The sequence below is a fragment of the Chanodichthys erythropterus genome, chromosome 16 (assembly GCF_024489055.1).
Source record: "Chanodichthys erythropterus isolate Z2021 chromosome 16, ASM2448905v1, whole genome shotgun sequence".
Lineage (NCBI taxonomy): Eukaryota > Metazoa > Chordata > Actinopteri > Cypriniformes > Xenocyprididae > Chanodichthys > Chanodichthys erythropterus.
The window spans coordinates 19,875,815-19,901,793 of record NC_090236.1 but is presented as its reverse complement, the minus strand read 5'-3'; the positions used below and the strand labels follow the sequence as shown (position 1 = coordinate 19,901,793).

The following is a 25,979-nucleotide window of genomic DNA, read 5'->3' as shown; positions in this document are numbered from 1 at the left end:
CCTCCTCAAAAGCTATTTTAGCATCAGCAAATAAATCAACACGCTAATAATTTAATTATTCTATCGATGTTTATGTAAGACAACGTGTTATTTGCTAAATTTGATAATGTATTATTAAATATCCTACGAAGAATATAGCGATAACTTTTTAAGGTAAAACCGCTGACCGCGACAAATCGGAGAATGCGCGCGAGAGACACCTGTCATCGATCACGCGCATTTGGCGGTAAACACAGAGAGCGCCAACACATCCAATGTTAACAATAATTTGATTAATATATTTACTAATATTTATGTAGAAATACATATTTATTTAGCCTACTAAACTCATTAAACAATACAATAAAATAATAGTCATTTAAACAAATAAAAAAATCATTGTTAAAAATGGTTTATTGTTTGAAATGCAAAAAAAATTGTTGACAATACAATTAGCATATCTGTTTTCACAACAAAAAGGATGGTAAGACACGTTGCACATACTAACTTAAATGTTACAATACAGTTCAGGTCATTACACACTTTGGTCCTATAACTTCTCACAATATATATGACTATAAATAATAATTACCACTCTTACATAGATGTGCTAGTAGCAGTACTTCATGCTACTGTCTTGTTAATAGTCCCTGTACAGGGACCATTACACTATGCTGCACAGCCTAGTGTGCCTATTAATGTTGTTTGGAGAAGTAGTCTTTGCTCTGCTGGACGTCGGGCTTAATTGTGTCTTTTCCGGGCTTCCATCCGGCTGGGCAAACTAGGGAAAAAGTAAGTGACAACAAAAGGCAAAACTGATTTAGTTTTAAAAAATGGAAACAGATTTCACACTGTACTGCATGAAAGGAATTGTATGTAAAATCAGGAAGCACTGCCAGTCCAAAGACGAGTAAATTTGCGGTACCTTCTCCATGTTTGTCGGTGAACTGAAAGGCCTGCACCAAGCGCAGGGTTTCATCGATGGAGCGGCCCACTGGCAGGTCATTGATGGTTATCTGCCTCAGAATGCCTTTGTCATCAATGATGAAAAGACCTCTAAGTTAGAGAAAATTGAAATAAGTTAATAGCAATATTTAGAGAGAGACCTTGATTTGTTTTATTCTAATCTTGTGTGACAAAACCCATACTACGAAGTAGTAAAAAGATACACTACCGTTCAAAAGTATGCTCACCAAGGCTGATTTAAACAGCAATACTGTGAAATATTATATAACTGTTTTCAATTTGAATATTTTATTTTAAAATGTAATTAGTTCCTGATGGCAAAGCTGAATTTTCAGCATCATTCCTACAGTCTTCAGTGTCACATGATCCTTCAGAAATCATTCTAATATGCTGGTTTGCTGCTCAATAAACATTTCTTATTATTACCAGTGTTAAACAGTTGTGCTGCTCAGTGTTTTGTGGAAACTGTAATGCGTTTATTTTCAATAATCATTGATGAATAGAAATAACAGCATTTATTTGAAACAGAAATCTGTTGTAATATTTTAAATGTCTTTAATGTCACTTTTGATCAATTTAATGCATCCTTGCTGAATGCTACAGTGTTAATTTCTTTCAAAGCTTTTGAATGGTAGTGTATATGGTACTTTTCAAAAACATTTTCTTGGATTTAGGTAATTCCTCCATACCTGTATGCAATACCCTCATCTTCCTTCAGTACACCATAGTCTTGAGAAATGGAGCGGAGGGAATCGGCCACCAGAGGGACCTTCATATGCCCTAAACCACCTTGTTTCCGAGGTGTGTTTATCCTGTTATGATCACACAGGTAAAACATTGTCATTAATTGGTAAGTTCATGAATATTGAATAACTATCTGTACAATAGGTTAGCACTTTAAAACGTCTAAAGACAAGGCGGTTCTTAGGCACAGAACAACTTTCACTATAAAGAATAGTTTATTACACATTTTAGAGGTTTATTTGACACTGACGGTGGGGGATTCTGGAATCCACTACCGCGTCAATACATGTATATATCTTTTGAGTGATTTATAACCAAGTTATTAATCAATATTTATCCTTCTAAATATTAAGTGATATGAATGACTTCTTCAGTGTATGTTAAAGCATTTATTTTACTTTTCCATCTTTAATCACAAGAGTAACTGTACCTCTTACTGTGAGTGGGAACATGTTATTAGTATTAGTTTTAGCGGAGTATCCTGTTTAGCCAACTTCAACCTTGAAGAAGCTATGTATCTGTGTATGTGCGCTAGTATTTTTGTATCTGTGACCTAGGTCACTTTGTGCTTAAAACCAGAGTCCTGGTTATGAGAACTGTTGTTCATTTCACATGCTATGGGGGCGTTTCTTAAAGGGTTAGTTCACCCAAAATGGAAATTCTGTCATTTATTACTCATCCTCATGTCGTTCCACACCCGTAACACCTTCGTTCATCTTCGGAACACAAATTAAGACATTTTTGATAGAATCCGATGACTCAGTGAGGCCTCCATTACCAGCAATGACACTCCCTTTTTCAATGCCCAGAAAGCTACTAAAAACATATTTAAAACAGTTCATGTGACTACAGTGGTTCAAATTTAATATTATTAAGCAACAAGAATACTTTTTGTGCACTAAATATAACAAAATAGCGACTTTATTCCACAATATCTAGTGATGGGTGATTTCAAAACACTGCTTCATGAAGCTTCGAAGCTTTAAGAATCATTTGTTTCGAATCAGTGGTTCAGGTCAAAATCACGAGGCGATCATAAAGTGTTTTAAAATTTCAATAGTTCACGTGACTTTGGCAGTTTGATTCATGCTTCGAACCACTGAATTGAAACAAAAGATTTGTAAAGCTTCGAAGCTTCATGAAGCAGTGTTTTGAAATCACCCATTACTAGATATTGTGGAATAAAGTCACTATTTTGTTATATTTGGTGCACAAAAAGTATTCTCGTTGCTTTATAATACTAAAGTTGAACCACTGTAGTCGCATGAACTGTTTTGAATATGTTTTTAGTAGCCATCTGGGCATTGAAAAAGGGAGTGTTATTGCTGGTGATGCAGACCTCACCGAGTCATCGGATTTTATCAAAAACATCTTCATTTGTGTTCCGAAGATGAACAAAGGTCTTACAGGTGTGTAACAACATGAGGGTGAGTAATAAATTACATAATTTTCATTTTTGGGTGAACTAACCTTCTAAAGGTGCAACAGCATATAACAGACTGTTTTAAGGGTCTGATAGAGGGTAGTTTTTGTGACCAAAAAAAATAAAACTTTAGCAACAGTGGACATTAGGGAAAAATATTTTAAGAAGTATGATAAGTAGATATGGCCCCTTTAAAGTTTGAATTTTTTTCTTCATCTTTATAGCTCACCAGGCAAGATGACAGAAGTGGGAATCAACAGAGGCACCAATGACCTCACAGTTGATTTTCCTGAACTCCTCGGCAGCATCACTGAAGGCGATGATCTCAGTGGGGCAAACAAAGGTGAAATCCAATGGATAGAAGAATAATACGACATACTTCCCTAAAAACAAGAGCAATAAAGCATTTGTCACAAGTGCACAAGGACACTCACACAATGAGTGCTATCTCTAATAAAATATTTGTGTGATCCAAAGTCACACCCATGAATTTCCTGCTAATGCTTCCTTGCAGAGTTATATATATATATATATATATATATATATATATATATATATATATATATATATATATATATATATTATACAAATAACAGATACAGTTAAATACTCTTTATGTATCACAAATTACAGGGCATTCTGCTTGTATCTTGACAGCTCTTCTTTACTGCACTAGTGTTAAAATCATACCTTTGTAGTCAGACAAGCTGAGATCTTTAAACTGTCCATCTGGCATCACAGCTTTGGCTGTGAAGTCTGGAGCAGGTTTGCCAATATGTGCTTTTCCAGCTGCCATTTTCTTCTAGGTTCAAGAAAAGAAAATGTGTTTCATGAAAAACTATTTTTAAAAAGAAATAACAGGAAATGTTATTAAAAAAAAAAAAAATGTTACTTTAATGCCACATTTCATAAAGGAAAAAAAATTACACATACAGATCAAAGAGAATGTGCAAAATACTAATTATATGATTTTTTTTTTTTTTTTTTTTTGTTAGGAATAGAATAGAATAGAATATGTCAGTTAGTCCTCAGGAAGTCATTTCCTTTCGTTATTTCAATATTTCCTCAATTTGCAACACGTACTAATAAGAAAGTTATTTGACGTAACCCTAACCTTGTTTACAAATTCATCATTATAATAATTTTATATAACGTAGTTTTCTAACACTAAGATATGGTCTTATTGCAGATCAGAAGCATTCCGCATTTACGTAAAATAAAAGTAGTGAAACTTGAAAGCACTTTCCATGGATCGAAGTGCAACAGGTAGGCGCTTTACAAACAAGTTCACACTGGAACAATTTCACAATGCATTATTAATTCAAACGTATATAAAGACATCATAAATGTACAGATTACAGAAAACGAAACTCCCCCACCAAAAGCAGTCACGAAAACACAGGAAATTCACATGGTAAAACAAGAGCATAGAATGTGTAACTTCCGATTAATTAACGCATTTTCACTGGAAAGAAAACAAAAGTTTTAAGAGAGTATTTCATACCTTCAACTGTCTCCACAATCCGAGAGTCTCAGTTAATGAATGAGTGTGAATTCACGGCAGTGGTTGGTGTTTAAATAGGTCCTGCTCAAGTATCGCGATACTCCGTGAGATCCACTGCCTCTCAAGTAAATGCTTTGCGTGGAATGAACACTGAGAAATGTTTATGGCAGCATGACTTTGCACATTTTCTGTGCTGAACACATGCGTATAGACATGCGATGTGCTGTTTCTAAATTCACTGTTATATATAGGCCAAATACTAATATAGTGCAAACTTACTCCTACGAAAATAGCTAATAAATTTCAGTAAGCAAGCCTATGGAGCGTGTAGCGCTTACCATAAACTATATCTACTTTAAGTGATTTTAGTCTATTTGTAGTCATGTCTGACAAATTGTGAACTGCCCCTAAGAAATTCATGCTTTAAAAAAAGTAATACATTTTTAAATATGGTGTAAACTTTTGTGTTACAGTTAGGAACTAACAGGCAAAACACTTCTGCCTGAAGCAAAACGTCTTTACAGCTAATCAGCCATACGTTTCATGTCATGGGGCTTCTGTGTGACTTTCTGTCAGAAGTTTTGTAACTCTTAATTCAGTTCGATTTTCCTCAACTTCATGATTACATAACTGCAGACCCTCACTGACTTAACAGTTCATAGATTTTTATAATCTTTCTGCCCAACACATTCACAGAATTGCTATGTCATAAGATAAAAGTAGAGTGTTTCCTTATGGAGGAGGAAGCACAGTTTGTGGAATTTTCCGTGCTGCCTTGTGTCAGACTGGTGCTTTAACATTCCTTCGGGGTTGCCAAAGGTCTGCTATAGTGTTTATTCATATTTCATATTCATTTCCTCTTCCTTGTTGTCTGCAGGGGTTCCCAGAGAATACATCTTTGCACTCATTCAGACATACATAAATCTTTGTACACTAAACACAATAGCTTGGCATTCCAAACGCTCCCTCTATGTTTAAGTTATCATATATTCTTTGTTTTTAGACAGTGTTAAGTAGCTGTCATTTGCAGACTTCATCTTTTTACCTCAACCTCCCCCTCTCCCTCTCCCATCTCTCAACCTAGTTACCATGGGCACCAAATGAAGGGTCTGATAAGAGGCGGCTGGACACAAAGAGATCATATTAAAAACGCAGCTGTGGGGTTCAGATCAAATGATGCCTCAAACGTGTGTTTTAAAAAGGAACTGCTTTCAACCAACAACCATGGGCATAATCAGCATAACTCTCATTAGTAATTACCATCTCTACTGCTTGTCACGATTACAGGTTTTAGTGAACATTTATAATAAGCAACATCCATAACCCAGGTTTTGCTTACTTGAAAGAAGGTTCAGTATGCCAGATCATAAAAGGAATGCTTTAGCAGGATTACATATCTAAACAGACCCGAGTCAATATGGAATGTTTGACTAGTAGTGCTGATAAGAGCACAGAGTATATCAGGATATAGTCATAAATCATGTTAGGCCTATATGTTATTTGATCCTTGCGGTTGATAAAAATGTAAATCTGATACAATACAATTTAAATTAGATAGTAACACTTGTTAGGGAGATAAATAACAACCTGAACAAATTTAAAAGATTCAAGCAACTGCATGGGTTGAATCAAAATTGCCACCCCTTGCAAATGTCAAACACGGAAAGAGAAGCAATAGGATGGTTTGGATGAGCTATAATACATTTTTAATCCTCTGGTCCTGTTTGGTCATTTTTGAGCGAAACATTTAACTTTTTTTATTTCTTTTTTTTTTTTATCAGATTGGTACGAACACAAATTAAAAAAAAAAAATTATTCAAAAAGGTTAAATGGTCCTGAAAAAAAAAATGATCACACTTGTATTGTTCACTATCAAAAATACCAGCTTTGCTAATAAATGGGAAGCAAATTTCATCTAGTGGAAACTTTTGGTACTGCGTCCAAACAAAATTTTACTGAAAGCTCAATTTTTGAGATATCAACCTCAAATTTGGAACACAGCTTGTTTGGATGTATGGCTTTGATTTTATCACAGTAAAACATGTTTTGCAAAATACATATTTTATACAAAATTTAAAAATATTTTTTTGGTGCATTTTTCATAATAAACTTAAACTTCTATAACTTTTTTTAGTTTGCCTTTTTTTAAAACTTTTTTTACACTTCAGCAATAATCTCTTTTAATTTGATGTTATTACAAATTGTCCTTAAGTATTTTATTTGTGTCCTTAAATAATTTATTATCTGCAAGTACAGCTTTTTTTTTTTTGTTTTTTTAATTATACTTTTTTTAAATTTGAAGTACACTAAAAGTGCACATTCATTAAAATGAAGTGCACTTCTCTTTCACCAGGGCTGGTCTCAGTATCGTTTTTTTAAAGTGGGAAAAAACAGACTTGAGAAATTATTGACATTTGGGGATGTTGATATAATGCAATTGTCTCTAAATGCAATTTCAAATATCTTAATTGTGAGAATAAATGTATTTTTTTGGGATTTTTTGCATTCAAGTAATTTAAAAACATCCCTTTATTTGCTCATTATAACTTCTGAAATGCTACGTTTTATTTTAAATTAAATATTAATGAAAATACATTTTCGATTGGATGCAAATGTTGCACATACAGTATGGGTTTCAATTCAAATACAGGAATACATTGCTATTTTGCATATTACATTTCAGATGGAACAACAAAATTGCTCCATGACCAGTGTTCAAATATTAAAAAATCAGCATGCACCTCATCAAAACAACGATTGAACCTAAACCAGCAGAAGTAAGATGTTCATTAGGGATTATTCTAGAGCAGCTGGCTCTGTTACTGCTTGTCTTGAGGAGCCCTGTTGTCAGTGCCTGCTGTGATGGGAAACTCCTATTTTTCCCTTATGCAGTCTCGTTATACATATGCGATCTGTTTTACACAGTTGGATCACTACATAGGCAGGCCTGGACTTATTTACATATCCCTCATACTGAGAAGTGTGCGGCTGTAGCATGACACTAATCAAATAAAGCCAAGGTCTAATTTATTCAGGCTGTAATGAGTGAAATTACATGGCAGCATATGACTGGCTTTGAGATATTTATATTCAGGGCTCGAAAATAAGTCACAGTGATTGACGAAAGGAGGGCAGGGTGGTTATTCTCTCTAATCAAATGAACTTTATTGGTTTATAGCAACCCCACCCCAGTGGCGTATAGCCATAATTTTATTTTTTTGGGGGTCCCATCTTAAAATGAGGAGGCCCTTATTCAGAGATGTTAATTTTGTTAACACTTGTTAACCGGTCATTAACCGTTAACTGACAAAATTATGTTAAATTAGAATTAAATTAAATTAGAGTGGATAAGCATCTGTGACACATTAAAAATACCAAAATTTCATTTCAGTTTTGCATGCACAAATAGCAGCTTAAACAACAGAACTTAAGGATTCATATCATTACATCAGTGAGGTATGACATATCACATGTAAATGCAGGGGCCTAGCTACTGCCCCACCTGACCCTGCCCTTAGCTGTTAATCACTGTTAAAGGGATAGTTAACCTAAAATGAAAATTCTTTTTTATAATTTACTCACCCTCAAGTTGTTCCAAACTATATGAATTTCTTTGTTCTGCTGAACAGAAAAGAAGATATTTTGAAGAATGTCTGTAACCAAACAGTTGACGGGCCCCACTGACTTCCATAGAATTTGTTTCCATACTATGGAAGTCAATGGGGCTTTGGGCCAGTTTGGTTATATTCTTCAAAATATATTTATATAATAAATTGAAACAAAATAAATAAAACCTTTTGACCCATGGACTTTATATATCTTTATATGTAATTTTATAAGTACTTCTACTTTCTTTGAAATATGGTTAAATTTGACTGCAATGTACTGACAAGCATTTAATGGTAAACTAAAATATACTTTGATGCAATTAGTAAAACTTGTATGCATGTTGGCTATGTAAATATATCACATAATAATAAAGTTACTTATCAAATTACACACTAGACAAAAGAATATTAAAACATAGTAATTTAAAATTACATAACATTAAAGTAAAACTTTCATGGACTTTTAGTTTTGTTTTTATCAGGCACATGTGTTTCTTTGTCTTAGTTTCCTGCCTGTCATCAGTTGCCATGGACACTCATCAGATCATCACACCTGTTCATCATCTCGTTATTATCACTGTGTATTTAAAGGGTTAGTTCACCCAAAAATGAAAATTATGTCATTAAAGACTCACCTTCATGTCGTTCCAAACCCGTAAGACCTCTGTTAATCTTCAGAACACAGTTTAAGATATTTTAGATTTAGTCCGAGAGCTTTCTGTCCCTCCATTGAAAATGTATGTATGGTGCACTGTCCATGTCCAGAAAGGTAATAAAAACATCATCAAAGTAGTCCATGTGACATCAGTGGGTTAGTTAGAATTTGTTGAAGCATCGAAAATACATTTTGGTCCAAAAATAACAAAAACTACGACTTTATTCAGCATTGTCTTCTCTTCCGGGTCTGTTGTCAATCCACGTTCACGATTCCGCATTGACGCTGCTTGTGACAGCGTATGCTGCTGTGTAGGAGATTCTTCCATCGCTCTTAGTTCTTCGTCCGTGTATTCCGGGTTCAAATAAATATGGCTGAGCAAAAAAATGCAAGTCATCCTCTGTGTCGAAATCCTTAGACATGTTCGCGAAGGTTGTTTTGTTTACAGCGTCGGTCTCCCTCAGGCCGGGTTCACACCGCAAGCGTCAGCAGCGCGTGAGCGTCGCGTCAGCAGTGCGTAAACCTGAACTGCAGCTGCAGAGATGCGCGAGTATTCACACTGGAAGCGTTTGTACAGCGTCACAGCAGCGGCTCCAAGCTGCATATAAAGTGGGCATTTCTTTACAAAGACAGCTATAAATTTGTTTTTATAAGTTGGTCATTTATAAACTCGATAGTCTTGAAAGTTTGTTAACATGCAAGGTGTACAAAACTCACATATAAACGTAAAATTAATAAAAATAAATAAAAGCCTCATGCCATCCATTGCTGCACACAAATGAGGTAAGCTTTGTGTTTTACATCATCTGCAGCATGAACATGTTTACAACACAGCAAACTCAGCGAAAAAAGCCAGCAAACTAGGGTTTGATTTGGGTATGCTAGAGCCTATATTGCTGTCTGTGTAATAACTAAAATAATGTTTATATATCCTATTTTCTGGCTAGTATAGTTTAGTTTTTTTATTATACCATACTTTAACCCAAACTGAATAATTAAAAACAATGAGTAAATCTTCTATAAATATTTTTTTATATTAATTTTCTTACCTGACATAATTCAATTCTTGTTAAAACACACTAGATATGCTTATTCTGTGCATTTTAATCACTTTTTGTGTGAAATCATATTTATTTTGTCCATCAAAGGTGTACTTTTACTTTAATTGAGCGTTAGCAGCACAGCAAAAAAAGACCCAGCGGCGAAACGATCGTGGCACTGCTGCTCCTGCTCTGCTCCTGCAACGCTCTGCCGCGCAGCCTCTGCGTGCGGTGTGAACGCTCTCATCTGTTAACATGGACGCGTGCAGTGTGAACCCGGCTTCAGACTGTAAACGAAGCTCGGGCGCACCAGATAACACGTCAGCAGCGTCACTGTGGAGTCGTGAACACGGATTGACAACAGACCCGGAAGAGAAGACAATGCTGAATAAAGTCATAGTTTTTGTTATTTTTGGACCAAAATGTATTTTCGATGCTTCAACAAATTCTAACTAACCCACTGATGTCACATGGACTACTTTGATGATGTTTTTATTACCTTTCTTTACCTACCTTTACATTTTCAATGGAGGGACAGAAGGCTCTCGGACTAAATATAAAATATCTTAAACTGTGTTCCGAAGATGAACGGAGGTCTTACGGGGTTGGAACGACATGAGAGTCATTAATGACATAATTTTCATTTTTGGGTGAACTAACCCTTTAAGTTCCTCACCTTCTCTTTGTGTTTGTCGGTTATTGTGCATGCGTGCATCTTTTTGTGACATATCAGGACACAAATTTGTATAATGACATGAGTGTTCACCCTTGAGTTTGTTATCACTGTGTATTTAAAGTCCCCCAAAAAGTTTTTTTGGCTTTTAGCATGACTATGTTAGCCTTAAGGTTATCTATAAGCTAGTGTGCTTCAAAACGATGACAAAATTTACATTCGAAACATAGTCTCTCACTTCCCATATTATGGATCAACGTTTCTGATGACATCACCCTGCACTTCAGCTTCTCATCAGATAATATCTATTATTATCATTATTGTGTTTGCTCCTTTCTGGATATGTGTTGTGTTTAAAAACTTCATTGTTAAACAGTTAGTTCACCCCAATATTAAATTTCTGTCATTAGTTACTCTCCCTGATGTCGTTCCACACCCGTAAGACCTTTGTTGAACAAATTGAACAAATTCTCGTAATTTAACAACTTTTTTCTCATAATTTAATGACTTTATTCTCAACATTTTATCTCCACTTTTTTCTTGAAATTTTACGATTTTTTTCTCGTAATTTAACGAGTTTATTCTCAACATTTTATCTCGACTTTTTTCTCGAAATTTTAAGATTTTTTTCTCGTAATTGACTGTAGGTGAATGTAGGTGATCAACAATGTGGAAACATATGGGTTTTCACAGAAAAAAAAAGACAATAAAAAAACACACGGTTCACTTTAAAAAGTCTAAAAGTCTAAACAACATCAATTTCTTTCAAAACTTTGTTAATAAGCACCACATGAAGTTTGTTTACTTATTTTCTGTGACATTGTCAGCTTCAAATGGTTGCAGGCAAAAACTTGAGTTTGTTGACTTTATATGCAATAAATGAACCCAAACTCTTTAGTCTGTCGGCATACTATTTGGTTTGGAATGAGCCGTTTACAAAATCGAATACAGCTTAAGCAAGTGAGCAAATATAAGGCCTGTGCTGAGTAATAATGGGAAATGTTTCTCTTTATTACACAAGTTCGTGGAGGAGCTTCATTTTATCACATGGCCACCAGCAGATGTCACATTTCCACAGAGGCAAGCTATTCCTGTGTGGGAAAAGAGAGCCTTAAAATTATTGATATATACAATCATTTTAAAATTACTGATTATTTTTGAAATATTTCAAATACTACTCTGCAAAATTAGTAAGGCCACACTGCTACTAAAATCGTTTGTTTTGAACTTTTTATATATATACTGACGACCACCTATGCTAACACAGGTGGTAAATATAGACATATAAAGTCAATGTCTGAATGAATTACTTTTAATGTATTTTTGAAAATACGAATCAGACAAAAATGCCCCCCAATATATCGTATATCAGCTTACTAATCACACATTAGTCAAAAACATACAGTCAATATTAGTAATCTGCACTGGTGGTATATGACATTATAATACAGAGGGCCGTGCAGGGCTCTCACTGCTCTGACAGCGCCACACTGCGCCTCTTCTGGTAGTGTGCGGAATTACACTATTTCACCTCAGCTGATTTGCTCGCCATCTTGACATGAACATAAACATTGATGCCCTCTGCTCAATGATCGTACTATTACCTCCAAAGACCGAAAAATTGACACCACATTACCAAAACAGCCTTAATCCATTGTCGCAGCATCGGGAAAACTGGAACTAACGTTAAATGTTTAGGAAATCACTGCGCACGTAGCTGAACATACATGTCAGTATAATGTGGGTTTCCTGAGCACCAGGTTGAGGTAAGATGTTTTTTGTTTTTTTTCCTAATGCGAGGTTTTTTCTATATCTATTAAACTCGGAAAACGTTGTTATCGTGTCATAATGTAAGATGTAAATGCTCCGTTAGCTCAGCGCTGTTAGCGAGCTGCCATGGCAACTGATCACATAAGCGTGTTTACAACCCTTCTGCTGGCAATAATGCGCTCTTTCCTCTATTAACACTCGGTCTTTTTAATAAAATCATCATTAATTAATTGAAAACGTGTGCTATTAGATTAATAATATGGTTAAAGTGGTGTTATGCTTGTTATATAGCATATATCGTAACACTTTAATTAGAATTATTTTTAATAAACCAGGTCAGAAAACAGTTCAGGTGACAATAAAAATGTGATGAACTATAGAAATGACACACGTTTTAGTACAGGGACTAACTTTTGGCAAATGACAATATTAAGTCTGTTCCTGCTGATTGATGAAAGCTTGACACATCCTGACAGTTGTCATGGGAGCAGAAAATAAGTAAAGCATTATGAGTACAGTGTTATTAATAATGCATTCATCATTTTTCTGTAGGGATGGGAGACCTTGGAGGACCCCCATCTGCAGACTGAGGGAGAGAGTCTAACTGTGGGTTACAGCAGAAATGGACCAGGACTATGAAAGACGCCTGTTAAGGCAAATCAACCACCAGAACGTCCCGGAGGGCCACACATCCAAGGTAAGCATGAAAGGATCTGTAGACCTCTGTGTATCTTTTAATTTGATAATTACATTTTTGTAGCTTTGTGATCAGGAAAAACATAGCCATATTTCTAATAAGATTTCTATGGAAGCTTGTTTTCACCATGGAATAAAAATATAAAAAGCTATGGTAAAAAGGCGACTTTTTTATCTCACAATTCTCACTTTTCTTTTTCCTGAATTGTGAGATATCTTAATTGTTTTTACACAGCGTTTTTATTCAGAAAATATATTAATGGACATTTTAAAAAATGGAATAATTTTAGAATTTTTATCATACATTAAATTGAATAATTGTTACTATTACTATTGTTGTTATTGTTACATATGTATGTTTTTTCATATTGATTGTTTTATTATTTTTTTTAAATATATTTTTATTGAGCAGATTCTTAAAAGACAATATTATATGCATGGGTTAAAGGAAAACATCACAAACTGCTGTTTTCTTTTTTTACATCCATAGAAATATATTAAGAAAAATTGTTAAATTATTGTAAACAATGTATTGAAATTACATTGTAATCATACTGATTATATTTCATATTTCATGCTGAATGAAATATTGAATATAGCCTTTGCTGCTCCTGATATGGCATTAAATCATAAATAATTAAAATTACCTCATGGCACAAGCTGATTGGCCTCTGCTGATCCTGCAGCCAATGAGATTGCTTGTTCAATACTTAAACAGTGTGGTTCATTGTTTGCTGTAGGCTGATGTGTGTGTGTTTTGTGTGTGTGAAAAGACTAACATGGCCAAGACTTTTCAAGTCCCCCAAAAAATCTTTTCAAGATTTTCAACCATTTTCAACAATTCTGAGGGGAAAAACTCACAATTCTTACTTTTTTTCTTGCAGTTGCAAGTTTAAATCTTGCAATTCTGCAATTTTTTTTCTCAGAATGCAATTTCTCTCAGAATTGTAAGTTATACATTTTAAGAAATAAAGTCAGAAATGAGAGGAAAAAAGTTGCAATGACCTTTGTTTTATTCCGTGGAGGAAACGCTTCCATAGATTTCTAACCGTATAAACACTATTTTTATGTCAAGTACTTCAGTGCAAGAAGTTCATTAACATACAATCTCAATCTGAATAATTAGATTAATACAGATTGTGTAAAAGCAACTTTACGGTAATAAACAGGAATATAACAGTGTTAAAAAAACAGAATTAATCAATTATAAAACAAATTGAATTTCCGCTGTAAGCAGCTCTACAGGCAGCCATAGTGTCAGTATTCAGCTCAGTTTAGTTCAATGTTTATTCAGTGGTGATGATACAAAGTTAGTGTCATTATCCAGCTCAATTGAGTTCAATTTTTGTTCTTATCTGATAGTGCCAGTGCAGTTGAATCAGTAATATTAATGAATATTAATTGTCTTTTAAACCCCAGTGTGGTGTGTGATAATAATATTAGATCTAGAATAGAATATTAAGAAATATATTTTGTTTCAAAAAAGAACAATTCATCACAGGACATTATATTTTTTCACCTGAATTTTGAATTTCAGAGACATTTTTTTTTTTTATTCCACTTTTGGTTTGTATTAAATGTATGCATTAAAGAGGCATACATACATACAAAGAGGCATACATTTAGCAAAACATGTAAATGTTACACATAATGATTGTGTGTTCCAGTTATGTATTACTGTTTGTGCAGTCAGGGTATGCAGCGTGCAGTCCGGTTACGGTGAAATCAGGAGACAGGTTTATCCCCACACGTGCCGGGAGCAACTGGAGCATAAACTTCCACTATGCCAATGTAAGTTACCATTCATCTGAAATGTTTACAGTCATCCACAGTAAAAAAAATAATGATTAAAGCCAGTACATTATTGTCAATGCACTACTACAAACTCCCATTCATTTTTGCTTGTTTGTTTGTAGGAGAACTGTTGGTCACCCAATCAGAATCAGCGGGCGAAGGATGCTAGTACAGACACAGGGAAAGGTGAAGTCATTCTGCATCTTCTTGTACATGCCCTCGATTTTCACAGTGAAAAGTTTGGAACCACTAAGATTTTTAATGTTTTTAAAGAAGTTTCATCTGCTCACCAAGGCTACATTTATTTAATTAAAAATACAGTAAAAACAGTAATATTGTGAAATATTGTTACAATTTAAAATAACTGTGTACTATTTAAATATAGTTGACAAAGTAATTTATTCCTGTGATGCAAAGCTGAATTTTCAGCATCGTTACTCCAGTCTTCAGTGTCACATGATCCTTCAGAAATCATTCTAATATGCTGATTTGCTGCTCAATAAACATTTATGATTATTTTCAATGTTGAAAACAGTTGTGTACTTTTTTTTCAGGATTCCTTGATGAATAGAAAGTTCAAAAGAACAGCATTTATCTGAAACACAAAGTTTCTGTAGCATTATACACTACCGTTCAAAAGTTTGGGGTCAGTAAGAATTTTTATTTTTTTGAAAAGAAATTAAAGAAATGAATACTTTTATTCAGCAAGGATGCATTAAATCAATCAAAAGTGGCAGTAAAGACATTTATAATGTTACAAAAGATTAGATTTCAGATAAACACTGTTCTTTTGAACTTTCTATTCATCAAATAATCCTGAAAAAAAATATTGTACACAAATATTTTGTACAATTGTACACATTAAATGTTTCTTGAGCAGCAGATCAGCATATTAGAATGATTTCTGAAGGATCATGTGACACTGAAGACTGGAGTAATGATGCTGAAAATTCAGCTTTGCCATCACAGGAATAAATTACTTTGTGAAATATATTCAAATAGTACACAGTTATGTTAAATTGTAATAATATTTCACAATATTACTGTTTTTTACTGTATTTTTAATTAAATAAATGTAGCCTTGGTGAGCAGAGGAAACTTCTTTTAAAAACATTAAAAATCTTACTGGTTCCAAACTTTTGGACTGTACTGTATATATATATATATATACATGCAATCTGCAAGCAATCACATCATTACCACATGGCACAAGCTGATTGGCCTCTGATCCAATGAGATTTGGTTAGTGCTTTGGTTTAGTCTGGTTCAGTGCTTGCTGTATGCTAGGTCTAAATTTTCATTGTCCGACCCCTGTATGTACATGTATGAAACAAAAGATATAAATATTAGAAAAAAACCAACAGCAAGCAAACAAAAAAGTATTATTTACAGATGCTGTGGCGTATGCTGCACTGCTAAGGAATGAGCTGTTGGGAGCAGGAATCGAAACCGTGCCTGATCCTCACACAGATGATCGTCAACACACCATTCTCACACAGGACACACACAGCCTCTTCAGGGTGAGCCCACTCAACGCACTGTACAAGTTTACACGACACTTCCATGTGAGATTCATTGCCACGTAAAAAGCATGTTTTCTGCTTGTTCTCACATTTTAGTTTATAAAAGTTGTAGAACTTGAATCTTGTTGTTTTTCTTATGTCTCTCAGTACACAATCCACACAAAGAGAGTGCCTTTTGACAATGAAATCTCCCCCTATTCCCTCTCTCCTCTCAGTAACAAAAGGTATCATTCCTTTCTAATCTCTGCATTAATTCAAAATATAATGGAGCCTATGATCATTTATTGTGTTTGATTTACTTTTAAAGAAAAAACACATACAATGTTTAGAAATGTATCTTGAATTAAGTAGATTCTTTCCTACCATTTTGGCTAATTGTTTTTAGCAAGTTTAGTTTTTTAGTTTTTTTTTATCATAAAAGAAGACCTGCACATGACATGTGGGGGTGAGCGACAAGATATAGTGGTCACAAATTAAGAATTCATTCCTAAAACTTAGGGAACAAATACACTGTATTTGTACAAGTACACTGTGGCCACGGTTTAACTAAAACGAGAGAATGAATGAATAATATGAGGCCGATTTCGATTTCTCCTCCCGCATGTCATGTGTGGGGCTCTGTACAAAAATACTGATTATGAAAATTATTTTTAGCTGTTTATTTTTAGATGTTTATAACAACAGAAAAACTATATGACTTTTTTGTACATTATTAATTTTATCCATATATTAGACATGCCTCTTTTTTCCTAAAATTAAACTTAAACTACAGTTTATTTGTTTTTGTCTGCAGTCACAAACTATTGCGTTCACCCCGAAAGCCAGCACGCAAGATTTCCAAGATCCCGTTCAAGGTTCTCGATGCCCCAGAGTTGCAGGATGACTTTTACCTCAACCTGGTACACTTCATTTACAAAGCTCCATGTGGTTTACAAATATTAAATAAGTAATTATTTTTACTTTAATTCAGCAATAATGACCAGCTGACTGTAAGAAATTGCTTGCCTGGGACAAATGTCAGTTATATAGCCTAGTGGTCATTATACAAAAATATTTAACTGGAGAATGTCACAATTGACCAGTCAGAAGTATTTAAAAGAATTCTTTAAAATACTCTTTTAACACTAATCAGACGCAAGATTTTGTCCTAACCAGCCACAACAGCGATATGTGACAATTATATTTTAGAAACGGTTTCTATTTCTGTGACATCGTGGCTGGAACAACTACATACAAAGTATGGCAATGATAACTCAGGTACTGATTATATGCTTTATGTAAGGGATAATGTACATCCAGCCGGTTGTTATCTCAGAATAAACTCCGACAGGGTGATCAGGAAGTCTTGCAGGGGTTTATTCTGAGATAACAACTGGCTGGATGTACATTATCCAGCTTATTACACGGCTGCTTGCCACAAATAATTAGACACGAAATATTGATCTGAGTCGTAATATTTTACGAGAGAGCAGTTGCTAGCACGTTCAAACTAGACGGACATTTAAGGGATATGGTACAGTCACACCACTTATTAAATGGCATTTCGCCACATAAATAATTATGGGGATAAGAGATATTGATCTGAGATGAAAATTGTTCCTGTTTGTTATCTTATAATCCAACAGTGTACAAAACAGTAGTCACAAAATGGCAGCAGCTGCGTTTTTATGAAACGAGAGTCCACAATACCATATGACATAATTAAATAACTGTATACTAAATATTGATTTGACTGAGTTGTAAAATTTTATTAGCTCACCAAAACGCAAAACTTCGGCGAAGAAAAAACGTTCCTAGCAAGCGTATAGCGTTACCCGGATGAGCCTGTGTTATCTGTTTTCAGCGGTACCCGGATGAGCCTGTGTTATCTGTTTTCAGCGGTTGTTATCAGGGAATAACATACTGCTGGATGGCGCGATTGACCAATCAGAATCAAGTATTCCATAGAGTCGTGTAATAATTAATGTCAAACCTCTGGTGCTGCTCGGGTGGCGGTCAAAATTTTTTTAATGAAATAAATGTATTATATTCTTACTATATATTTTAAATTTTATATATTTTTCAAAACATGTTTTACTCTAAATAGAGTAAATCGAAGCTAAAAATTGAAACAAATTTGAAGTTGATATTTAAAAAAAATTAGCTTTTTTCATTTTTGACGGCAAACAATACAAGTGTGACTTCAATTCATATGGATTTATGACCTTTTTTCATCATGTACATGATTTTTTTTATTTTGGTTCATATAGCAAGTGGCAAAACCTTTACCAAGTTTCTTACCATTCTTATGAAGTTAAAAATTCTAAAACCAAAACGTACAATTTTTCGGTCAAAAACAGCCGAGCAGCACCAGAGGGGTAAAAGTGAGTATATTATTTTGTGTGACTTTACTGAAATCGACAATGGATAATTCACCTCAGATCTTGAAAATAAATGAAAGGAAAGAGAACGTTCAAACTGTGAACTCAATGTGAACAAATATGACAAAGATTGTTTCAATCACTCAATGTGTACTTTTAATAATGTTAAAATGGTGTAGTGCGAGTAAAATTGCATAAAATTGTAAAATTGTGAGCTTGCCGACAGACTCCGCCCACTCGCTGTTCTGATTTTTGATTGATTTTTGTCGCGTCTTGTTGTCATGTCTGGTGTCACTGGAATCTTATCGCATCGCGCCTGGTTAGTACAAGGTGGATTGGTGCTATATAGTGTCCATAATATGCCTTTCTTTCATACAAAGGATCTTAACATTTGCGGTGGAGTGATTTGATTGAAAACGTTTGTGAACAGGTGGACTGGTCAGCTGGAAATCTCTTGAGTGTTGGTTTGGGGGCTTGTGTTTACCTGTGGAGTGCCTGTACCAGCCAGGTATGAGACGGACTTTAAGGACACAAAGTCACATACGTGATCTGGTGTAACTACTAGTAATGAGCGTTTCATTTTTACATTTTACAAACTTACACAGGTGACGCGGTTGTGTGACTTATCTGTGGATGGCGATTCTGTGACATCAGTGTGCTGGAATGAAAGGGTCAGCACAAACCTCTTATATGTTACATAAAAATTAAAACTTGTGTTTTAATTTGTGCTTTGTATTTATTGAGGATAATATTTACTTCTTTGTTGTTTTTTAGGGAAGTCTGGTGGCTGTAGGGACTCATAAGGGATTTGTTCAGATTTGGGATGCAGCTGGAGGGAGGAAGTTGACCAGTTTGGAGGGACATTCAGCACGCGTAGGTTTGTGTCATGTGAAAATCCTTTACAATGATGACTCACCCTCATGTTGATCCAAACGATTCATATGGATTTATTTTGCGTTCTCTTTATAAATGATTTGAAGTGTGATTTGAGTTTTGGGCAAATAGACATTCAATGGAAGGACAGAAATCTTTCATTAAAAACATCTTCATTTGTGTTCCAAATATAAACAAATATCTTATGGGTTTGGAACTTTAAATCATTCTCAGAATAATTCAGCAGATTTTTTTTTTTCACTAAGAGACCTAAGATTTTCATAAAGAATAAATAATCTTCATATTATAACAGTTTCGGTCTCACCTCCTCTCTTGTCTCTCAGGAGCGCTAGCGTGGAATGGAGAGCAGCTGTCGTCGGGTAGCCGGGACAGAGTGATTCTGCAAAGGGATGTGAGGACACCTCCTCCTGTGGAGAGACGTCTCCAGGGCCACAGGCAGGAAGTGTGTGGCCTCAAGTGGTCACCTGACCACCAGCACCTCGCTTCTGGAGGGAACGATAACAAGGTTAGGGTGTCATATAAACGGGATAATCTGATTAGCAGACATAATTGAACATACAAGACTTGACTAAGTTTGTCTGGGAACATGGTTTGACTTTTTGTCGAGATTTTAGGTTCGTGTACATTGCATTTATACCCATTTTCACACATTGTTATTTTTTTACAGAAGTGTGTAAAACTTAATTTTACAGTGTCCTTGTTACACATGTTACATTTTGTTACTGTAGTAATAACTATAGATTATGCATAACTACAAGCAATGAGTTATTCATGTCAAGTTATTCATGTCAAAACTTCACCAAATCAAAATCATGTGGTGTGATCAAGATGCAGAAAATAACTTTTTATGACAAGGAAAGGTTAGTTCAGGATATGTCATGTGGTGCGACTTCCCAAAATGTATATTTATGAATTAATTTATGATGTTTGTAAAAAATAATACTTGACTCGCGTGTATTCAAAATTTGAGGAATATATGTTATTTTTTGCTTAATGGTTAGACCAATTAGATTTTAAGAGTTCAATTTAAACTTCTTGAAAAGGGTATAAAAGTATTTTTAAGGTGCCATCGAATTGAAAATTGAATTTTCCTCTGCATAGTTGAATAACAAGAGTTCAGTACATGGAAATGACATACAGTCAGTCTCAATCGCCATTGTTTCCTCCTTCTTATGTAAATCTCATTTGTTTAAAAGAACAGGCGAATCTCAACATAACACAGACTGTTACGTAACAGTCGGGATCATTAATATGTATGACCCCAATATTTGCATATGCCAGCTCATGTTCAAGGCATTACACAAGGGCAGGCATTATTAACGTCTGGATCTGTGTACAGCTGAATCATCAGACTAGGTAAACAAGCAAGAAAAATAGCGAAAAATGGCAGATGGAGCAATAATAACTGACATGATTCATGATATCATGATATTTTTAGTGATATTTGTAAACTGTCTTTCTAAATGTTTCGTAAGCATGTTGCTAATGTACTGTTAAATGTGGTTAAAGTTACCATCGTTTCTTACTGTATTCACGGAGACAAGAGCCGTCGCTATTTTCATTTTTAAACACTTGCAGTCTGTATAATTCATAAACACAACTTCATTCTTTATAAATCTCTCCAACAGTGTAGCATTAGCTGTTAGCCACGGAGTAAACATCCAAATAAATACTATACTTACGCAATTAGACATGCTGCATGACGAACACTTTGTAAAGATCCATTTTAATGGTTATATTAGCTGTGTGAACTTTGTTTATGCAATGATAGAGTTGAGAGCTTGGGAGGCGGTGGAGAGCGCGAGCAATTAAAGGGGCCGCAGCCTGAATTGGCGCATTTCTAATTATGCCTCAAAATAGGCATTTAAAAAAATTAATTAAAAAAAATCCACGGGGTATTTTGAGTTGAAACTTCACAGACACATTCAGGGGACACCTTAGACTTATATTACATCATTTAAAAAAACATTCGATGGCACCTTTAAAATCAACATTCCTCATAAAACAAACATGAATACAAAGAGTACCTTTTTTCTTATTGTGGAAATACGTCACAACACTGAAGTAAAGTCGGTTGCATCTTCTGGGTCTGGAATATTCGATTTCCACACGTGGGTGGGCATGAAACGCTCCTTTCTACTCATCGGTCAACCAAAGATCAGCATATTCCATCATCAGTTTTCTTTGTGCAACAGAATATTAGTCATCCAGCATTTTTAAAGCATTTAGTGCAACTATATATATCAAGAGACCTTTTTCTCATTTTTCTGCTTTCAATGCTTTCCCTATGCAACTTTTGGCCCTCTAGCAGTTTAAAAAAAAAAACTAAAAAAAAAAAAAAAAATCCAACAAAAACCATCCTGACAGGTCTAAAATCTAAACACTTATAATAGGCTCACCATAGTGAATCAGGGTAAGACAAAAACACATTTTGGAAGAAGGATTGATGATGTATGGACTCATTATTTAATTTTTGTTTTTTTAATTTTGAACCAAAAAAATCCTTTAAAAAAAAAAAAAAAAAGAGTTGTACATGGACCATTTTAGAGTACCGATTTCAGATTTACATATTATTAATAGCTCAACTTTATCATTTTTTTTTTTGCAAAACAAATACAAAAAAAACTAATAAAATTCAATTAAAATAGCATAACACTAAACAAACCTGTGTGCTTTTTTTCTACTGCTTTAGTTATTAGTGTGGAACAGCTCCAGCCTGCTCCCCGTACAGCAGTACAGCGATCACCTGGCAGCTGTGAAGGCCATCGCCTGGTCTCCTCACCAGCATGGCCTGCTGGCCTCCGGAGGGGGAACGGCTGACCGCTGCCTTCGCTTCTGGAACACTCTGACCGGACAGGCATTACAGAGTACCGACACCGGCTCGCAGGTCTGCAACCTGGCCTGGTCCAAACACGCCAACGAGCTGGTAAGAAAAGCAGCTACATTCTCAGTCAAATCATGTACATTTTTTTTTTCCCATGCTTGTTTCACCATTGATGTCCATTAGGTCAGCACACACGGCTACTCTCAGAACCAGATCCTGGTGTGGAAATACCCATCACTCACCCAGGTGGCCAAGCTCACTGGACATTCGTATCGAGTGCTCTACTTGGTAAGCGTTTTATTCGGATCTAGTAATCTATTTGAAATAATGTGGAAATTCATTCATACATAGTTATTTTATTTACAAAATCTCAGGGAGATACAACTGTTCTTATAATGACGCAAAAAAAGACTAAAAGAATAAAATTCTTGAAAAGAAAACTTTATTGACCCTACACATATTTCTAGGGCCTCTAAATTATCAATATGATCAAAACTTTGCTAAAAAAAAACATGCCTTCTGTCATATGATTGATAGTTTATACTTTTTCAGCAAGTAAAAGGCCTTTTAGAATAATTGTAAAACTTCCACCTTCAGTTTGTGGTGCTTGTGTGTTTTTGCCGTGAAATCTTTATTGAATTTTATAAAGTAAACGTAAAAATAACTTTTATCTTGTTAGTAATATTTTCAAATGAAGATATACTGGACTGAAGCAACTTAGGTTTACTGGATTATCCATACATTTTATTTTATTTTTTTAAAAATCATGCTGAAATATGAGTTTCAAATATGATACATCAGGATTTTGAGGAACATTTATTTGTTAATTTCTCTGTTGCATTGCATTTTGCTTTGATCCCACAATAAAAACTACAGAGCTTTGATCATAAAAATAAGCATTTAAAAATCATCTTACTAAGACAAATTATTGGGAGATATTGGCCCAGTTTCACAGACAGGGCTTAGCCTAAGCCAGGATTAGGCCTTAGTTTAATTAGGGTATTTAAGTAGCTTTTATAAACATACCCTAGAAAAAAAACATCTTGAGACAAAACAATAACACTGGCATATTTTAAGATATGTCAGTGCAAGTTGCTTTCAGTTGAAACAGCTCAAACATGCATTTTAGTCTAGGACTAGCTTAAGCCTTGTAGGATAGAGTGACAACTGATATACAGCTATGGAAAAAATTAAGAGACCACTCCAAGTTCAGAAATCAATGTTAAGTGGTCTCTTAATTTTTTATATGTTAGTGTGCTATACTGATAAAGATCTCATTGATTTGCATTACAAGCTCAAAATTGTAACGTTTTGGCCATATAAATATCAGCAACTGCACCAAATTGCATATTTTTGCTCAGTTTGGGCCTCTAAGTAAAATTGAGGGTTTTTTTTCCCTCAAGTTTGAGCTCCATATTATCACTATTTGGGCCACAAAAATGAATGATTTTATTTTCTTAATAGAAAAAAATATTTCAACAAAAGTGTTATTATAAGTTATTAATATTTGGAAAACTCAACCAAATCAAAGTCATGTGGTGCAATCAAGATGAAGAAAAAAAAAAATTGTCAGAGTGTAATGACTCCTACAGACCCTCATAACTGTGAGATATATAAATCTGACAAATCTGCTGCAACTGCATGACTCTATAATGTCAATAAGGACCAAAATCCCTAAGGAATTTTTCCAGCACCTTGTTGAATCTATACCACAAAAAACAAATCATCTTTGGAACACAAATGAAGATCTTTTTGATGAATTCTGAGAGCTCTCTGTCCCTCCATGGACTGCCTTCACAACTAGAACTTTGACACTTCAAAAAGTCCCTAAAGAGATTGTAAAACTAATCCATATGAATTGAGTGGTTTAGTCCAAATTTGATATGATGAACAGATTTAATTCAATGATCAGTGAACATAAATAGAAGCTCAACCGAACCTGAATGACGGACAAGATACATCTCTTCCGGAAGCTCAAGCATGCTGCATAACACACGAGAATGAACCTCATTGGTTACGCAGCACGTTTGAGCTTCCGGAAGAGGTTTGATCTCGTGCATCATTCAGGTTCGGTTGAGCTTCTATTTATGTTCACTTATCAATGTTTATATGTTAGTAAATCCTAAATCAAATATGTTCAATCCAGAAAATATGGACTAATCCACTCAATTCAAATGGATTAGTTTTACAATCTCTTCAGGAACTTTTTGAAGCATCAAAGTTGTAGTTGTGAAGGCGGTCAAGAGTATTTTTGATTTCATCAAAAATAAATTCATTTGTTCTCCGAAGAGGTTTTTTTTCTTCTAATCATTGCTTATTTTCTTGCCTTTTGTTTAATCAAATCCAATAACAAGGAACATTTTCCAAGTATACCAGGAAAGCTCACTATATAGCTTAGTTCAGAGAGACACCGTGGATGGCATGGTTGTCTCTGGATCCAGTTTTTAATTAAGTACAAATGACCGGCAAAGACAAAGAGTAATCAAATCAAAGATCTGTAATTTAATAATGTTATCCTGTGGTAATTCAGACACAGAAGTGAATGTATGCGTCTGGTTGTGTGCAGGCGGTGTCTCCGGACGGTGAGGCCATCGTAACGGGAGCAGGAGACGAGACACTGAGGTTTTGGAATGTCTTCAGCAAAACACGCTGCACCAAGGTCAGGCTGAAGTGTAACATTTAGACATGTAGCTCGTCCCGCACCTCACTGTTACCTGTTTCACATTCTTTTCTTCTGTCTCCAGGAATCCAAATCAGTGTTGAACCTGTTCACCAGGATACGGTAATTCACAGAAGTCCATCCAATCACGTGAACGAATGAAAGCCTTGAACTCTGTTCTGTGTCCTTACTTCAACTCTAGACCACCGACAGAGAGAGAGACCCCAGCACTTCCTCCGCTCTCACTTTTTTTATTGAGCAGATTTCTGTTTTACCCCATAAAAATGAGTGAGGGCTTGTTGTTTATGTTAAGATTGAGTCAGTTCTTCTTATTATTGTACATTGTGGATGTCCAAACAGATGTGCTATTGTATACGTAGAAGTATTAATAGAGAAATGAACCTATATGACCTGTATTGTCATTATCATGACTTCAGTCATGAGGTTATACACAAATGGCTTATGAAAATTTACATATTTTATATGTGTGTATCAAAACAGATCATGAAATCTGTGAGAAATAAATACACTTAACACTAATCCTGTCGTTTTATATGTTAAACAGACAAATAATATATTTACTGTATGCCTAGCAATACTGTATGTACACTACTGTTCAAAAAGTTTGGGGTCAGTAAAAAAATATATATATATATATATATATATATATATATATATATATATATATATATAAATATATATATCTATATATATATATATATATATTTTTTTATTTTTTTAAAGAAATTAGTACTTTTCAGCAAGGGGGCATTAAATTGATCAAAAGTGACAGTAAAGACATTTATAATGTTACAAAAGCTTTTAATCTCGAATGAATTTCATTAAAAAATCCTGAAAAAAATGTCA

General features: G+C 34.6%; 2 protein-coding genes across 4 annotated transcripts; one reads left to right on the top strand and one right to left on the bottom strand.

The window, feature by feature from the left end:
- Window positions 1-381: 381 nt before the first annotated feature.
- On the bottom strand, window positions 382-4,735 carry prdx1 (peroxiredoxin 1). Of its 2 annotated transcripts, none has more exons than XM_067362140.1 (6): window positions 4,617-4,735; window positions 3,803-3,914; window positions 3,342-3,495; window positions 1,635-1,757; window positions 905-1,035; window positions 382-760 (listed from the first exon to the last, which is right to left on the bottom strand). In XM_067362140.1, the coding sequence occupies exons 2-6, from the start codon at window positions 3,906-3,908 to the stop codon at window positions 675-677; spliced, it is 600 nt and encodes a 199-aa protein (XP_067218241.1). In that variant the 5' UTR covers window positions 3,909-3,914; window positions 4,617-4,735; the 3' UTR covers window positions 382-674. The 2 variants fall into 2 exon arrangements, with proteins under 2 accessions (XP_067218241.1, XP_067218242.1); XM_067362141.1 differs by having other exon boundaries at window positions 3,803-3,911; window positions 4,617-4,640.
- Window positions 4,736-12,118: 7,383 nt separating this feature from the next.
- Window positions 12,119-25,642, top strand: fzr1b (fizzy/cell division cycle 20 related 1b). 2 transcript variants are annotated; one of them, XM_067362264.1, is made up of 15 exons: window positions 12,119-12,358; window positions 12,915-13,059; window positions 14,748-14,849; window positions 14,975-15,038; window positions 16,245-16,372; window positions 16,523-16,599; window positions 17,169-17,274; window positions 19,166-19,243; window positions 19,341-19,406; window positions 19,510-19,612; window positions 19,953-20,134; window positions 22,322-22,555; window positions 22,637-22,741; window positions 25,020-25,112; window positions 25,198-25,642. In XM_067362264.1, the coding sequence occupies exons 2-15, from the start codon at window positions 12,985-12,987 to the stop codon at window positions 25,237-25,239; spliced, it is 1,455 nt and encodes a 484-aa protein (XP_067218365.1). In that variant the 5' UTR covers window positions 12,119-12,358; window positions 12,915-12,984; the 3' UTR covers window positions 25,240-25,642. The 2 variants fall into 2 exon arrangements, with proteins under 2 accessions (XP_067218365.1, XP_067218366.1); XM_067362265.1 differs by lacking the exons at window positions 16,523-16,599; window positions 17,169-17,274.
- Window positions 25,643-25,979: the final 337 nt, after the last annotated feature.

Coding starts and splice junctions, on each gene's coding strand:
- prdx1 (XM_067362140.1), bottom strand. CDS start 3,908: ATGGCAGCTGGAAAAGCACATATTGGCAAACCTGCTCCAGACTTCACA. Junction 3,496..3,802: donor CAGCTTGTCTGACTACAAAG/GTATGATTTTAA, acceptor TCTTGTTTTTAG/GGAAGTATGTCGTATTATTC. Junction 761..904: donor CACCGACAAACATGGAGAAG/GTACCGCAAATT, acceptor CTTTTTCCCTAG/TTTGCCCAGCCGGATGGAAG.
- fzr1b (XM_067362264.1), top strand. CDS start 12,985: ATGGACCAGGACTATGAAAGACGCCTGTTAAGGCAAATCAACCACCAG. Junction 17,275..19,165: donor ATGACTTTTACCTCAACCTG/GTACACTTCATT, acceptor GTTTGTGAACAG/GTGGACTGGTCAGCTGGAAA. Junction 19,244..19,340: donor GGAGTGCCTGTACCAGCCAG/GTATGAGACGGA, acceptor AAACTTACACAG/GTGACGCGGTTGTGTGACTT.